Genomic DNA, 16,935 nt, shown 5'->3' on the forward strand with positions numbered 1-16,935 from the left:
GAAGGTAAAGCCTCGTGCACAAAGGTGTTCACACATGTATCAGAGCTCAGGAGGGTGTGAGAGGTGTCATGATAGAGACGTGACACCCGGGGAGCTCCGAGTAGGGGCACTGACATCCCAGGGCACGGGTGGGGCGGGAAAGGAAGTGGCCAGCAAAGCTCCCCTCAGGAGCTGATAAGTGAGCTGACTTGAAAAGCTGAATAGGAGGTAGCCAGATGAAGAAGGAGGGGAAGGCATCCCAGACGGAGCCTGAGAAGATACGGAGACACGAAAGAGCCACGGGAGCTCGGAGAACACAAGTGGTTGCGTGTGGCTGAAGGCTGAGAGGGAGGTGGGAGGCAGAGGAGGAAGGGTCTCATTTCAGATAGAACCCTGGCAGCTGCAAGGAGGAAGGCGGCAGGAGGCAGGCTGGAGCTGGAGGTGAGGCAGCAGTGAGGAAGTGGCTCACAGAGGGTCCCAGCCCCCATACGCCCACCTTGACTGGCACCCCACCTCCGCCCAATGTATATCAGAGGAGTGTGCACCACAGGGCCCGCGCCATGCTTACCGCCAGACGCGTGATCTCATTTAGCGTTTGCCATTAGCCTTCAATAGCGGAAGGGCTGAAGCTAGGGGAGGCCACAGAAGCTACTCCAGGTCACTGGCTCCAAGTGGCAGATCTGGGACTCTACCTCAGGTTTGACCCACAGCCTGAGCTCCTGACCACTGCTCTGCCCTGCCCTGCCTGGGCATCTAAGGCAAGAGCAGGGGGAATGAAGGGACAGATTCAAGGGATGGCAGAGAGTAGACACTGTGGGACCCAGGGACCAGCCAGATGTGGGATGAGGAGTGGGGGAGAGCGGGACGGGGATAGGCGCGTGGTCCTGGCTGGCAGGCAGGAAGCACGTCCAGAGGGCACAGAGAGAAGCCAAGCCATGGAGGGAGGGGCCGGGGCTTGGGAGACTGAGGCTGGGAATGGGCAGATCGGGACGAGGCATTGGGGCCCTGGTGGGGAAGGAGGCTGCGGTCAGAGGGTGGATCTGATGTACGGCCCCACCGCTGCCAGGAGAGACAGCATCCCTTGCCCGCTGCGCCCATGGCCACCATAACCTGAGAGCCCCCACCATGCTGTTCAGAGTCGATAAACATGCCTGTCTTTCCTCTACACTGAACCTGTTGAGGCTGGAGACTAGGTTCACTCAACCCTGCACCCACCACTGAGCCCAGTGCCCACCGATGCCTGAGGAAAGCTGGCGGTGCAGCCTGGTTTAGGAGCAAGGGCTCAGATGAGCCTCGGCTGGGTCAGCCCCTTCTCTTACCCTCCGTGAACCTACTAATAACACCTGGCCCGCCGATCTGTCAAGGTCTCGAATATCACACGACGTAAGTTACTGGACCGCGATGGGGAAATAACAGTGCAAGCGTGATACGTGCAGGAAAGTGAGTCTGGCTTTCCATTGACCGGTTTACAGCGGCGATTTCAGAGCTTCCCCATGTGTCACATGATACAAAAGTCAAGGGGGAATCAAAGAGGCCATGGAGTCTGTTTGGGACTAACTCTGCCCATGACATTCAAATGATTTCTTTTGGTTTCTCTAAAAGAGTTTCCGTTTATTTTATTTTATTTTTTTAACGTTTTTTATTTTGTTTTTGAGAGACAGAGAGAGACAGAGCAGGAGTGGGGGAAGGGCAGAGAGAGAGGGAGACACAGAATCTAAAGCAGGCTCCAGGCTCCGAGCTGTCAGCACAGAGCCCGATGTGGGGCTTGAACTCATGAACTGCGAGATCATGACCTGAGCTTGAAGTCAGACACTCAGCTGACTGAGCCACCCAGGCACCCCCTAGCCACTGTTGTTGTTTTTAAATAAATTTTTGTTTATTTATTTTTGAGAGAGAGAGAGACAGAGGGAGAGAGAGAGAGAGAGAGAGAGAATGGGGGGGAGGGGCAGAGCGAAAGGGGGACAGAGGCTCTGAAGAGGGCTCCACATGGACAGCAGAGAGCCTGATGTGGGACTTGAACCCACAAACCGTGAGATCATGACCTATGCAGAAGGCAGCCACTTAACCAACCGAGCCACTCAGGCGCCCCAAGAGTTTCTGGGTTTTCTTTTCCCCACAAGGTTTTACCTCCACTTACTAGGCAGGAGTCCTCACTGGAGTCGAGAATGAAATAGCAGGGACTGTTCCTACAGTTCCAGCTCCTCATGTAAACAGGGATGGCGGTTTCCTTGAAGAAAACAGGCTGAAATCCGGCCCAAAGCTTTAAGTGGGAGGAAAGTGCTCTCTCTGGTGGGCTGCCCTCCGAGGAGCTGGACTCTCTGAACTCCCCACGCGCTCCGGCCTTTTGGTAGAGAGGCCAGGACGGGTGGGGTCGGTCAGCTGCTCTCTGCCAGCTGTCACAACAGATTTCACCCCGTCACTTTCCGTCAATGGGATCATCTTAGGCGGCCCAGACTGCTCTAACAAAGTGTCATTGACTGGGTGGCTTGTAAACAACAGACACTTATTTCTCTCAGCCCTGGAGGCTGGAAGTCCAAGGTCAGGCTGCCAGCATGGTCGGCCTCTGATGAGGGCTCTCTTTTGGGCTGGAGACTACTGTCTTCTCTGTGCTTCCTCAGGGAAAGAGGAAGACGGAACTCTTTGGGGTCCCTTTTGTAAGAAAGAGCATTAGTCCTATAATGAGGGCTCCACTGTCACGACCTAATCACCTCCCAGAGACCCCACCTCCTAATCCCATCACACTGGGGGTTAGGATTTTAATACAGGAAATTGGGGGAGACACAAACCTTCAGTCTGTAACAGTGACTGAGGTCTAAGGGCTGAGATTCTGTACAAAAGTTACAACAGCCCCTGGTGGGGACGAGATGAATGGTGATTCAGAGGAGTGGAGGTGTCCCGGCCGGTCTGGACGTGACCTGGCTCCGTTTCCCTATCTGGAGAGGATGTGTTGGCCCCCCCTGTCATGCCATCCCATGAGTCCCTTTAGCCATTGAGCCCGGTGGGTCGGGCAGCCATGGCGTCAGGCAAGACAGCACACAGGCCTGGCTCCACTCCATGATACAAGGAGCTCCCACAGGGACCAGCTGTTTCTCCACAGGCCACAAGGGGGGCCTGGAAACCGAGGATGAGTGGATCAGTCCAAACCCCTCCCCACACCTGTCAGAACTTGGGTCCTCCTGACAGGTGAACAGGAGCATTTCCAATCCCAGGGGGCTCAAAGCTGGAAGGCACATCAGAGCCCGCAAGCCCTTTTAAGTTACAGATGGGGACGCCAAAACCCAGCGTCTTGGAGAAGCAACAAGCTCACACAGCCACGGGTCAGCACTCTCTCCTGAGGGCGCGGGAAGTACTGGGTTTGTGCACGTGGGACTGTTGTTTTAGTTATGGTTCAACACAGGTTTCTTCAAGTTCAAGGAAAAAGCATGTGTGAACATGAATGTTTATATTTGAGTGTGAAAGTGTGTGCGGCGCTATGGATGTTTATAGCACATGTCGGCAGGTGTGTAATTCATGGTCCCAGCTCGGGGCGCCTGGGTGGCCCAGTCAGTTAAGCGTCCGACTTCGGCTCAGGTCCTGATCTCGCAGGTCGTGAATTGAAGCCCCACGTCAGGGTCTGTGCTGACAGCTCGGAGCCTGGAGCCCGCTTCGGATTCCGTGTCTCCCCCTCTCTGCCCCTCCCCTGCTCGCACTCTGTCTCTCTCGCTCAAAAATGAATAAACATAAAAAAAAAAAAATAAGTGGTCCCAGATTGTGTGTAGTAGGTGGTGGTCACAGCAAGCATGCCAAGGTCTAGAGAGTGTTATGTGCTGAACTGTGTCTCCTCAAATTACCAAGTTGAAGTCCTAACCCCAGGACTTGAGAATGTGACTGTGTTTGGAGACAAGCCCCTTAAAGAGGTGACTAAGGTGAAATGAGGTCATTGGGGTGCTATCCAATATGACTGCGTCCTTATAAAAGAGGAGACACAGGCACCATCCAGAGGGAAGACCATGTAAAGACACAGGGAGAAGACGACCATCTACACGCTGAGGAGAGAGGCCTCAGGAGAAACCAAATCCATGGACACCTTGATTGTGGGCTTTCCAGCCTCCGGAGCTGTGAGAAAATAAATGTCTGTTGTTTAAGCCCCACAGGTCTGTGCTCTTTGTTACAGTGGCTGAGCAGACTAATACAGAGAGCTAGCCTGGGGGACAGATGCAGTGCCATGGACGGAGACTGGAGCTGGGGCACAGCTGTCCTCCTCGAAGCAGGAGAGCAGTGGATGGTTCAAATCCGCTATCTGCCCAGAAAACATCTGCACCCCTCCCTCCAAGTCTCTTGTACCATCCACAGGAAGGGAGGTATGCTTGAGCATGTGGAAAGGAAAGCAGCAAAATGGTGAAGACTTGGCGAAATCCTGTCACATAAAGACGAGATGAAGTAACCGGAGATATTCATCTGAAGAAGAAAGGACTCGGAGAGGGGCAGGGACAGCCAGCAGAGTGGGTGGGAGCCTGGCCTCCTAAGCCTCCTGCTGGGGTCTGAGGGAAACCAGGCTCTTCCGTTTGCTAGCTGTGCGACCTTGTGCACGTTAGTCAACCTCTCTGTGCCTCTGTTTCTGCATTTGGAACACAGGGATGATCTCTGTATCCACTTCCTAGGTGTTGTAAGGATTCAGTGAGGGAGTATTTGTCACGTGTTTAGAGCCAGGCCAGGCACACAATGGGTGCATTAAGTGTTCAGCACTCGCTGGGCTCCGTAACAAAAATGTAATAGGGACGCCTGGGCGGCTCAGTGGGTTAAGCATCCGACTCTTGATTTAAGTTCAGGTCATGTTCTCCAGGTTTGTGAGTTCGAGCCCCACCTGGGGCTCTGCGCTGACAGCATGGGGGCCTGGTTGGGACTCTGTCTCTGTCTCTCTCTCTCTCCCCTCTTCTCCTGCTCGCTCGCATGTGTGTGCACTCTCTCTCTCTCTCTCTCTCAAAATAAATAAATAAACTTAAAAAAACATGTAGTAGAGTTAAGTGGGAGTGGGTTTAGATCCGCGCCTGAGACGCAGGGCTGAGAACGAGGGTCCGCAGGGGAATCTGACAGGACACGGGAAATAAAAGGAAGTCAATTCAAGGAAAGGAAGAGTGTTCTAATAATCAGAACCGTGTGAGGGCACAGCTCCTTGCCTGGGGGCCAGCGAACCTCCCACCGCAGGGAGCATGGGGGCAGAGGCCAGGCGACACCCGGTGGGACCGCTGTGCAGGGGACTCGTGCTCTGGGGAGGAGACCCGGCTGGTCCCCGTGTCCCTGCCCCCCAGAGCACTTACCTTGCCCAAATCGAGCCGTCCGGTACACCTCCTCCACACCACGGAAGCCCAGCATGCGGCACACCACGTCCCCGTCTTTCTTGTCCCAGCCGTCGTCACACACGGTGCCCCAGCGCCGCTCGTGGTACACCTCCACCCGGCCCTCGTGCGGGCCGGAGCCATTCACCAGCCGGATCATCACCGCCTCCACGCTACCTGCTGGGGGCAGCTGGCAGTCACCACTGTACTCTGGACACCCCCCTGCCCCGCCCTGACTTTCCTCTGCCCTGCCCTCCCCCCCCCCAACCAAGACCATGACCAGCAGAAACCCTGGTGTCTCATCCTGCCTTAATCAGGCTGCTCCTCTCCACCTTTCTTTTTTTTTCTCTTAATAGACTTCATTTTCTCAGAGCAGTTTTAAGTTCCAGAAAAATGGAGATGAAGGTATAAACATTTCCCATGCACCCTTTGCCCCTACACAAGCCCAGCCTCCCCCAGTGTGGACATCCTGCACCAGAGTGGCGCACCTGTTATAAAGATGAACCCACACCGACACATCACAATCACACAGAGTCCACGGTTTACCTTCAGGTTCATTCTTGGTGTACATTCTGCGGGTTCGGGCAAATGTATACTGACGTGTATCCACCATTATAGTATCGTACAGAGAGTTTTATTGCCCTAGACATCCTCTGCGCCCTGCCATCTCACTTCCCAGCCTCTGATCACCGGTGACCACTGATCTTTTTACTGTCGCTATAGCTTTGTCTTTCCCAGAATGTCGTACAGTTGGTATCACATAGTATACAGCCTTTGCACACTGGCTTCTTTTACCTAGTGATATCCATTTAAGGTTCTCCATGTCTTTTTGTGGCCTGATAGCTCATTTCTTGAGAGCAGCGAATAATATTCCATTGTCTGGATGTGCCACAGTTTATTTATCCATTCACCAACTGAAGGACACGTGCTTCCAAAGTTTGGCAATTATGAATCAAGGTGCTATAAACACTCCTGGGCAGGGTTTTGTATGGACATAAGTTTTTAACTCATTTGGGTAGATCCCCAAGGAATATGATTGCTGGATTTCTCTCTACCTCTTGGGACCCGGTGACCAGCAGTCATGCCTACCATGGAGGAGGGGGAAGGGGGAACAGAGAAAACCAAGGGACATCCAGACTCTCTGAGCAGGTGGCCCTGCTGTGCCAGCACAGTAGGTGGGGAGCTCCCCGGGAAGTGTCTGAGCCCTGAGTTCCACCATTCAAGGCCACTTCCCCACTGAGCTGTGAGCATGAGAGTGTGAAGCCAGCAGACCTGGGTGTGGATTTTGTCTCTGCCGCTCACTATGTGTAAGCGGGAGACAGTAGTTCATCAAAAGATGCCACTTTTTATATGGCACATCACAACTATATATGCTACTAAGAAGGAAAGAGTTCTGCCAGTTACAGTGGCAAATGATGTCAATGGCTAGATGCTTCCTGACTTTAGCGATGTGAAATTGTGTGTCAGGGGATCAGTGAGATATGGCAAGACATGAAGAGGTTAGAACAGTGCCTGGCACATAGAAGGCTCTTTGGTCTACCTGAATGACCTTAAGAAAGACTCAGAGCCTCTCTGAGGGTATTTCCTCAACTGTGACATGGGGACAACACAGAGGGCTATTGTGCAGCCTAAAGGAAGTCATGTGTATAAGGCTCCGAGCATGATGCCTCGTACACTGCAGACAGTCAGGAAATCCTGGGTCACCCCTTCTTCTCTACTGGCTGAAACTCTATCGCATTCATCTATAAGCTATTTAGCACAGAGCCTGGCTCTAGGAAATGAACAGTAAATGTGCTCCACGGATGGATGAATGAATGAAGATTCATCCCTTTGCATTAAAAGCACTACCTTATTTCTCCAAGGGGATATTTTGGGGACTCAAAGAGCACTGGAACAGCTGAAACAAGCCTTAGACTCATCTCAAAACCAGGGTTTGGCTGGGAAGTCACAGTGCCAGGTCATACAGGCTGTTAAGTGTCAGAGCTGGAGTGGGGGCTTGGGTCTCCTAATGTGTCTTCTTCTTCCTTTTTTTTTTTTTAAGATCACTCATTTATCCTGTGAGAGAGAGAAAGTGTGGGAATGGGGGAGGGTAAAGAGAGAGGGAGAAAGACAGAATCCCAAGCAGGCTCTAATGCTGTGAGTTCAGGGCCTGAACTCACGAACTCATGAACTGCGAGATCATGACCTTAGCCGAAGTCAGACGCTTAACCTACTGAGCCACCCGGGCGCTCCTTCTGATGTGTCTTCCAAGGTCCTTTTCACCATCCTGCCTGCTCTCCACTCTGGGAGGCGGGGTGATGATCTTCACCCCTTGGAGACCAGAACTTCCTTATTTGATAAGACATTGGAGTGGTCACTGGGTCTTAAATCTGGCCACACATCAAAATCATTCGGAATGCCTGTGAAATGCAGATTCCTGGGCCCCCGTCGGACCCACTGGATCAGAATCTTGGCAGTGGGAGTCAGAGGTCTGTATTTTTTTTTTTTTTTTACAAGTGTCCCACATGATTCCAAGGTAATACATGTATGTCGACTGACATTTGGGAGTGATACGAGTAGATGAGCTGTAAGGTTTTTTCCAGCTCCAGTGTTCAGTGATACCAAGGCCAGGGAAGAGGTAACAGGGGTCTCTTTTTTTGCAGCTGGAAACCACCTGGGGCATGTAGGGTAAAGTCACTGTACTGTGACACGGTGACAAGTGAGTGAAATGATGCAGAAAGATCCTGACGTGGACTGCCAGAGAAAAGACCAAACCAAATCAAGTACTATGCCCAGTAAGTACTGCATTTTTTTGGCCAGCTGGGCTGGGGGATCCCCCTTCCAATGACTGTGACCTTCATGGGCCCCCTGGAGGAGAGGGCAAAGTTGATAAATCCCGCATTTGTACCACATGAGAAAGCAGAGGAGTTAGAATTGGCCATGTGTCTGTTATGTGCTGCCTGGGCTGGGGAAACCCCAGGATATTCTGCATGGGGGAACTAAAGAAGTCACCAGGAAACCACACCATTCCCAAGGCGCTGAAAGATCACAGATGGTTGACTCTGAAAGGCTTCTTGAAATGCTTAATGCCATTTTCTACACATCCTTCATTGCTGACCATTCTCCCCATATGGCTTTGCTGAAAACACAAGCTCATACCAGGCTGTCAAAAAGAGATAAGGACGAGCAAGAGAACACAGGAATCCCGGAGAAGGAAACCATAGAAGCTGGAAGGCAGAGACTGGGTCTGAGACAGAGAAACTCCCCAGGGAGCGGTAATGACAAGCTAACCTAGAGCCAGCAGCAGCAAATGAGCCCTGGCCCCTGGCTGAGGGCTTGCCCTGGGTGGATTGGCTGAGGCTGAGATGTCAGCCCTGATTTCTCACAGACCTGTCTCACCGCTGTCAGCACCCTGTCATGGTGGCAGTGGGCCACGCCAGGCTAGCTTCCAACAGAAGTCTCAGTGTGGGGTCATAAGTAGAGGGAGAAGTGACAGGAGAATGTTGTGGGTCCCAGAGCAGGCCAGGCAGAGTTCAGGGTGTCAGGTCAAAATAATAGGAAGAGGCTGGGTGAGACACAGGAAGCCAGGGCTGGTGTTCACAGATTCCCCCATATCCTCTCTGCTCTGACCAGCCTGAACTCACTGCATTCATGTCTTTGTTTAACAAAATAAGTGACTGACCATTTGCTAAAGGCCTGGTCCTGTTCTAGGAGCTATGGATACATCCATGAACAAAGTCTCTGCCCTCAGGGACTGGTATTTTAGTGGAGAGACTAGCAATGAATCTAGGAAACACAAATATAACTATGGCCAAAGTAGTGCAATATAACTATGGCCAAGTAGTGATGAGTGCAGAGACAGGAACAGAAAGAGAATAGAGAATGAGAGGAGGTGCCATCTTGGATGAGGAAACAAGGAAGGGAATGAAGAGTGAGGGAAGACATCAGCTTGGACAGAAAGACAAGGAAGAAAATGGAGAATGAAGGGAGGTGCCATCATGAATAGAGAGACAAGGAAGGAAATGGACATTGAGGGGGGTTGCCATTTTGGGCGAGGAGACAAGAAGTGAAGGAAGAGTGAGGGAAAGGTGCCATCTTGGACAGGGCACAAGGAAGAGAATGGAGAGTGGGAGAGGTGCCATCTTGGACAGGAAAACAAGGAAGGGAATGGAAGGTGCCATCTTGGACAGGGAAACAAGGAAAGGAATGGAGAGTGAGGGGAAGTGCCATCTTGGAGAGAGACCAGGAAGGGAATGAAGAATGAGGGAAGGTGCTATCTAAAAGAGAGAGAGACAAGGGAGTGGAGAGTGACAGAAGGTGCCATCTTGGAGAGAGAGATAAGGAAAAGAATAGAGAGTGAAGGGAGGTACCATCTTGGATGGGAGGGAACAAGGAAGGCCTTGAGGAGAGACCTGAATGAGCCAGGGGAGTACATGGACTCCCCCATCTCAAAAAACCCTCTCTGTACTCCAGCCTATGCTTTTCTTGTCCCTTAAATCTCAGCTTACATGTCCCATCTCCCAAAAAAACCTCCCTTCATGCCCCACACCTGGCCAGGTCCTCTTCTATGGATGTATTTAGCACTTCATCTAATAATTGCCTATCTATCTTCTTAGGACACTGTGAGCGTTCCAGGGACAGATCACATGGCCTATACAGTGTTTGTACACCAAGATGCCCAAGCTGTGTAAAATGAAGGCATGAATGAATGAACTCAGATGATACAGATCCAGATGGGCAGGTCCTCTGTATGGGACATAGCTCTTCAGAGCCTAGGACTTTGGTATGAGTCAAGAGAATCTGCCTTCAGGGTATCCCACAGTTCTAACCCCCTCTTTATTACATCATAGCTCCGTCTACTAACTCATTCTCTAATGGCTTCTTTTGGTGGGATGGTCCTGAGTTCTGGACCCCAGGACTAGGCTATTGGTGAATGACTATAACATTCCAAATGAGAAAATAGGGATGTGGTCATATAATTATGGTGGGTACTAGAAGAAATCTGGAAAATGTCATCTGGATGCTGAAATATTGGAATTCCCAGAAGACTTCAATGTATATGGAAGTGACAAAAGAATATCTGGAAACAGGACAACCTCAAAAAGTTGCACACATATGGTAACCATAATTAGGGGACTCATAACATCAATTTTAAGGATGTCTCTCCAGTCTGTGCCCCATGGTCCTCATAAACCAAGCAAAGTTGTGGCCCCCAGGACTACCCCACCTCCCAGACCCTAGGTTGGCTCATTGAGCATTGGAACCTGTTCCTTGTAACTTGTTCCCAGATCCTCCAGATTTAGGGTTTTTCCTCATAATGGAGGCAGAACACAGTCACCTGCCCATGGGATGTTGCATACCCCAAAAGAATGAAAATGATTTTGAAATCTACCTGACTTCCCCTGGACTCATCCAAATGACATGGCATATACTGTTCAAGTCCTTATAGAACTTGGCAGTAAGGCTGATTTTTGCATCCTTTTCTTTCCCATAATAAAAGCCCAACTCTGTGGATAATTCCTTTGGGAAAACCAGAGACTGAGGTTTGATCTGATTATGATGCAAACTGCCCCAATGCAAGGACTTGGACAGTCCAAGGGGTTGGTCCATGAACAGTGCCTCTGGCCTTCTGATGGAGCCACAGGGGAGGCCACAGGCAGGCATCCCCTCGGGCCTGGGCAATGATACCACCTCCTGGCATGCACTTGGGGAATCACTAAATGACTGCAACAGTGACTCCCTCCCTGGCCTGGGAAGGATGTCATGACTTGGTAAAAGGTTTGGGTTTCTGTGGTCAGAGGGTTTGAACTCTGCTTTTCCCAGCAGTTTCTGCCCCAGGCAAAGCTTTCCCACCAATCAACCAGCCACCACTGGTGTGTCAGCCCCCACAGAAACAGATGTAGTCCCTGACAGGAGGCTTCAGCCTGGTTTGTAACACCCTCAGGACACTTCTTGTAAGTCCAGGGAGATTTTTCGTCAGACACCCGCCCAGAGTGGTCTCCGAGGAGTGTGTGGGGCCACTTGAGGTCAAGGAGATGCCTCTCTGCATGACAGGAAAGGAAAATGGCAGGCAGAGATTTTGGACTGCATAAAACTCAGGCACTCTTAGGCTGATAAAAAGAGGGAATGGCCCAGTTGGAGGGCAGAAGGTAAGAGTGCTCATGATGAGGGGCGCCTGGGTAGCTCAGTCGGTTAAGCGCCCGACTTCGGCTCAGGGCATGATCTCGTGGTTCGTGGGTTCGAGCCCCGCATCGGGCTCTGTGCTGACAACTCAGAGCCTGGAGCCTGCTGTGGATTCTGTGTCTTCCTCTCTACTCCTCCCCTGCTCATGCACCGTCTCTTTCTCTCTCAAAAATAAATAAACATTAAAAAAAATTAGAGAAAAAAGCGTGCTCATGATGACCTCAGGCTTTTGCAACTGTGTGTGACTTCCCTTAACAACCATATTTGCACTGTCTGACAGGCCCCTTTACCTCTTTCTTTGCATCCTACCTCAGGGGGGCCTGGAAAATCCTTCCTGAGCAAAAAGAAAATCGGCAACTCTGCAGAAAACCCTGATTTCCACCATTCTCTATGTGGATATCAGATTTTGATTCACAAAGAGAACCTTCCAGGTAGAGAGAATATGAAACTCGTTTTCTTGTCCTGGGGTCCCTACCCTGCAGACTGGAATCTACCCGGACATGTACCATGGTTTGCAAGTGGACAGAGCCATAGTGACCACAAGGCTGGCCCCCACCCAGCTCTTTGCAAAAAGAGATCTTCCGGAAGATCTGAGGTTATGGGAAATACCAAGGAACTGTTCCTCATCAAAAGCCTGGAGGACATCAAAATCCCTGGCCCGCTAAATCTTGAGCAGAACTTCTCCTCGTACTCCCCAGAGCAGTGATACCCAGATGCTTACAGGGTCAGGCCTGTTTCTTTTTGCCCTGCTACCCATGATTTGGGGTCAGAGGTGCTCCCCTTTTATACAGAGAAGCAGACAGAGAAGAGTCCCTTCCCTTCAAAAAGCTCACATCGGGGCACCTAGGTAGCCTCAGTCAGTCAAGCATCCGACTCTTGATGTAGGCTAAGGTCATGATTTCATGGTTTGTGGGATCGAGTCCCACATTGGCCTGACAGCATGAAGCCTACTTGGGATTTTCTCTCTCCCTTTCTCTCTGCCCCTCCCCTGCTCTTGCTCTCTCTCTCTCTCTCTCTCTCTCTCTCTCAAAAAATAAATGAACTTAGAAAAAAACAACAACAAAAAAGCTCACATCAGAAGCGGTCACTTCTTTGTCTCACGGTGTAATCCTAGGGGAGGAAGCTGATGAACAGAACCCAGAGCAGAAGACTTGCCCTCTTCAGCCGGGCAGCCTCCTTGCCCTCTCCTGGATCAAAAGGATCAAGCATTTCATCAACAAATTTTCCACAGCATCAGTGGTTCTAATCTCCATTTGGAGCTTTCCTGTCCAGCTGCCATGCCAGACCATAGAACCCCTCCTCCTCATTCTCCGACCTGTTCTACTGACCCTGCCCTTTACCCAGGCTACTGCTGGGACCAACCACGAGGCCCTCATCCCTCCTGAGGTAGGACCCCAGACCGGTTCCAGTCCTGGCCTGGCCCCTCAGTAAACAGGGTGGGGCTGAGGCACAGAGGGGGTCAGATCACGGAGAGGAATAAGGCGTGGTGTCTGGACTAGGAGCCTTTGCATTTTCTCGGGTTATATCTAGTAACAACTTCCTTAAGCTTAATAGGGGGCTTCAGATATCACCATTACTTGGTGCGTAGAGCTACTTTTAGTCACATAGTCTTTAGGCTTTTCTAATCATCACAAATGATGGAGAAGCCTAGACTTTGCCAGCTGACCGAGACCTGGAGATCACTTGGCCCAAACTGTTCATGTGATACTTGAGGATACAGAGGCTCAGAGTGGTGATATATCTTGCCCATGGTCATCCCACAGTCCGTAGTAAGTAGAAGAGCTGGGACCTGACCTTGAGACTTACCCTGAGGCATTTCTCCACCTGTCCCTCTCTTTCCTCATTTTTCATAAGATCCCTCATTCTTTCTGAGCTCTCTGGGCAGGGCCCACTAATTCTACCTCATGACTTTAGTGCAAGATGCCTTTTGATGAAGCAGTTACATTAAAAAGAATTACTTTAACCCTTGAACTGTCATGCTTCTACCCCTAATTCATAGAAATAGTTTGGCTTCTCCTAAGTCTTACAGGAGGACCAACAATGCAGGGATGCCCTTGTGAAGCACGGCTGTTGCTGAGTTTGTATTTGAAAATGAACGTGTCTGTTTCTGGGCAGGGGAAAGATAAATCAGCCTTAGCTTTTGAGAGTAGTGATCACGTTTATTGACGTCCAGGGTGATTCTACTTCTTGTGCACAGATTTGCGGTGCTGAAGATGCATTATTTTATTAATTCTTTATACATATCTTTATCAATGTATGTATTTCTCTTTCTAATTATTCACTTCCTTATCCACCCAGATGCACTTCTGGAATCCCACCACATTCCAGAATGGTACCAGGGGCTAAGGATTTAAGGACAACTAAGTGTCGTCTTTGCCCTCAAGGCTGTCTAATGAACTGACAGCCTAAGATGGAGAAGAGCACAGAATGCCAGAGCTGGCAGAGACCTCCCCAGTCCAAACCCTCACCTAGAGATGAGGAAACTGAGGTTCAGAGAGAGGAAGTAACCAGCTGTCACTGGGATACCAGATCTCTTTCTTCCTAGACCACTTCTGCTTCCAATGCTGGCCACTTTAAGTACTGCCTAAGCCACAACAACAGGGTTAAGCTGGTCTGAGGCCCTGAAAAGGGCTAGGATGGAGGCAGGCTGGTACTCCCCAGACTGCTTGCAAGAGCTCAGGGAAAACCTGCAACCTCTGAGAGTTATGGAAACATAGCTCATTTTCCCTTGGGCAGAGAAACACTGTGTTGTTTATCCATGATCCCTCGATACTTAATATCATGCCTGGTTGGCTGAAGATGCTAATTAAATGTTTGATGGGATGGAGGGCAGATGGGTGGATGGATGCATGACTCTGTTAGTGGGTATGATCGGAATCCCCAGCTGAATGCCTCATGTTTCCTGTATCCCTGGTTCCAGTCTTAACCCTCAGTGTCTGACTGTTCAGAAAGGGTACTGTGCCCATCCATCCACTGATCCCACCAGCTGAGGCAGGAATGGTGTCTCCCCAGGATACAGACCATGTGCTCCCTGTGCACACAATGGCTAGGGGCCCTGACCCTGGGTTACATCTACTGGGGCTAGCTCTCTGTAGTTCATCTAGACTCCCTACTACTGGTTGATCTTTAAACAAGTATTGACCCAGTCATGGGGACAGAGAGGTATACAATCAGGCTTCTCCTCTGGACACAAAAATGCTACAAGGTAATCCAGGCCATCCCTGCCCAGTGCCACGAGAATGGGTCTATGGCAGGTGGTGTGGCATGGTGAGGAGAGCAGCCAGTCAGTAGAGGGGACTGGTGGGGGCTGGTCAAGCTATACTGCCAATGTTCTTAAGTCTAGAGGCACTAAGACATTCTCTTCATTTTTTCACCCGTCACACTCACTTCCCAGGGATGCTGAGCAGATCAGTGACAAAGATTTTCTGCTTGACCAAACCCTAGCCAGGCTCCTGAGCCCTCTCAAGTAGGCCTCAACCTTGACCTATAAAGACTTGAACAGAATACTCACATAATTTCTAACAGCTCAACGCCACATCCCTGCAATGACCCTAACCTCCCTTAACGTGCCTGCCGGAGAAAACTCAAGGTTGTCAAAAGAATTTATTGTGTGTTCCAGCCAACACCTGAAGATAGGGCCCTGCTTCCCAGCCTCTGTGGAAGAAAAGGAGCCTAACTTGGATAAGAGCCAGTTAGCAAACCCAGATGGGTTTCACAAGGACAAACCCCCTTCCTGTTTTTTATAATTTTTCACTTCCTTGACTCCCCCTCTCTCCTTACCCCCTCCCTCTCTCCTTATTCTCCTTTTAAGACACCCAGTCACCTCTGTACAAATAGAAGTTGAATTTAGTTCACACTGGCCTCTTTTCCCCTATTGCAAGAGTATGTTACTAATTTAAGATCTGTCCCGACCACTTTAACTAGCATCCAGCTTTGTTAATCTTTGACCTCAGATGTGAGAAGACTGGCATTAAACAAGGTCAAGGTGTCTGCCATGCTCCCAGCCTGTGGGCACTTCCTTACACATGGGTAATGCCACGAATGATTGGTCTGGCTCAGGACCGCCCAGATTCCCTTAGGAATGTGAGTTGGGGGAATATGGAGATAAGTGAGCAGAAGCCGATACAAAAAGAGGCAGGGCCAATGGAATTAATAAGCCATGCTGAAGATGAGACACTAGGGTGAAGCCATGAACCCCTCCTGCTGGGGTCCCCAGAAATGCCTTGGATTCTGGATGACTTTCGCATCCTAGGCTCTGCAATGCTCATCGTATTATGAGTCCTTATGTTCCAAAGTCTTTCCCAGTGTCCTTACGACAAGCCCCCATTGCTTGAAGTGACCCAATGATTCTCTGGTCCTTCCTACCAAAAATGCACAGAGAGAGCACCTGGGTATGCCACACATCAATCTAAGGGCTGGTTAGCTACTTGCCTCTTGGGTGGATTTGGGAATTAAGATGGAGGAAAACACAGTGGTGATAATCCCTATGGGGAGGCAATGGGAGGGGGGGGAGTAGAAAGAGGCTGGTTCTGGACTCAGGAACAGGGTTCAAATTCAAATTCTGATTCCACTAGTGGACAGATACAACCTCTCTACACCTACCTTCTTCTTAAAATGGGTATAATGGTGGTGGTTGGGAGCAAATGCACAAGTCTTTGTTGGTACATCATGGGCACCCATCACTATGAACTCCCACCCTGGCTGCCCAGCAATTTGTCCAGCAACTTATGGGTCAGCTCTGAGAGATCACCCTGTGTTGTGGAGGATGGCTGGTATACAGTGGCCTGACCAGGGATCACAACCTTGAAATCTTTCTTTGCAAAGTAATCCTGCTGGGTGGGGAGTAGGGACAAGGGGCGCTCACACCTCCCACTGGATTAGTCTCTTGACTTCCTCTGCTCTCCCCAGAGCACAGTTCCTGGCTCCTTAGTATATTAAGGGAGAGGGACAGGGACATCAGCATAAGACTAGCTCCTGCTGTCAGCAACTTTGTGCTCACTAATGCGAGCTGAATGTGATTCCTTAAGCAAAGCAGCTCCAGAATGATCCAGGAATGTAGCACTCCAGCTGAGGCCTCTCTGGGGCTCCTAGCACAGACCTTACAAATCCAGTATGTGGGGTTTCTCTTCTTGAAACAAATGTTTCTTTGCTCTCTTTGCCTTATAAATATGTATGTAGGAAAAGCAAAGTCCCAGACAAAGTAGGCAGGGTCAACCCCAGATTCCCCTGGTTCTGAATCTCTGAACCCCAGAACCAGAGAAGCCCTGGATGTTAGTCTTGAACCCATTTTCACGCTTTAAACATAGGGATCCTCTCCACTCTGTCCCATGCCTGACAGATGCTCATCTTACCTCCTTTGGGAACCCATTCCAGGACTTTAAAGCCAGCGTCGGGTTTCATTTCATTTACAGCATCTGCTGGCATCACTGGATGCCTCCAGGGTTTTTCATCTGATGACTTCCTACCTTGTTTTACTGTC

General features: G+C 50.3%; 1 protein-coding gene across 2 annotated transcripts in view; it reads right to left on the reverse strand.

The window, feature by feature from the left end:
- The window catches only part of SCARA5 (scavenger receptor class A member 5), a 126,223-nt gene that overhangs the window by 6,755 nt on the left and 102,533 nt on the right, over positions 1-16,935 (reverse strand). Inside the window, exon 8 of one of the 2 annotated variants that reach the window (XM_027069989.2) lies at positions 5,277-5,474. In XM_027069989.2, coding sequence (XP_026925790.1) covers positions 5,277-5,474 — 198 coding nt within the window. The remainder of the gene's footprint in view (positions 1-5,276; positions 5,475-16,935) is intronic. The other variant, XM_027069994.2, reaches the window with a different exon arrangement.

The sequence above is a fragment of the Acinonyx jubatus genome, chromosome B1 (assembly GCF_027475565.1).
Source record: "Acinonyx jubatus isolate Ajub_Pintada_27869175 chromosome B1, VMU_Ajub_asm_v1.0, whole genome shotgun sequence".
Taxonomy (NCBI): Eukaryota; Metazoa; Chordata; class Mammalia; order Carnivora; family Felidae; genus Acinonyx; species Acinonyx jubatus.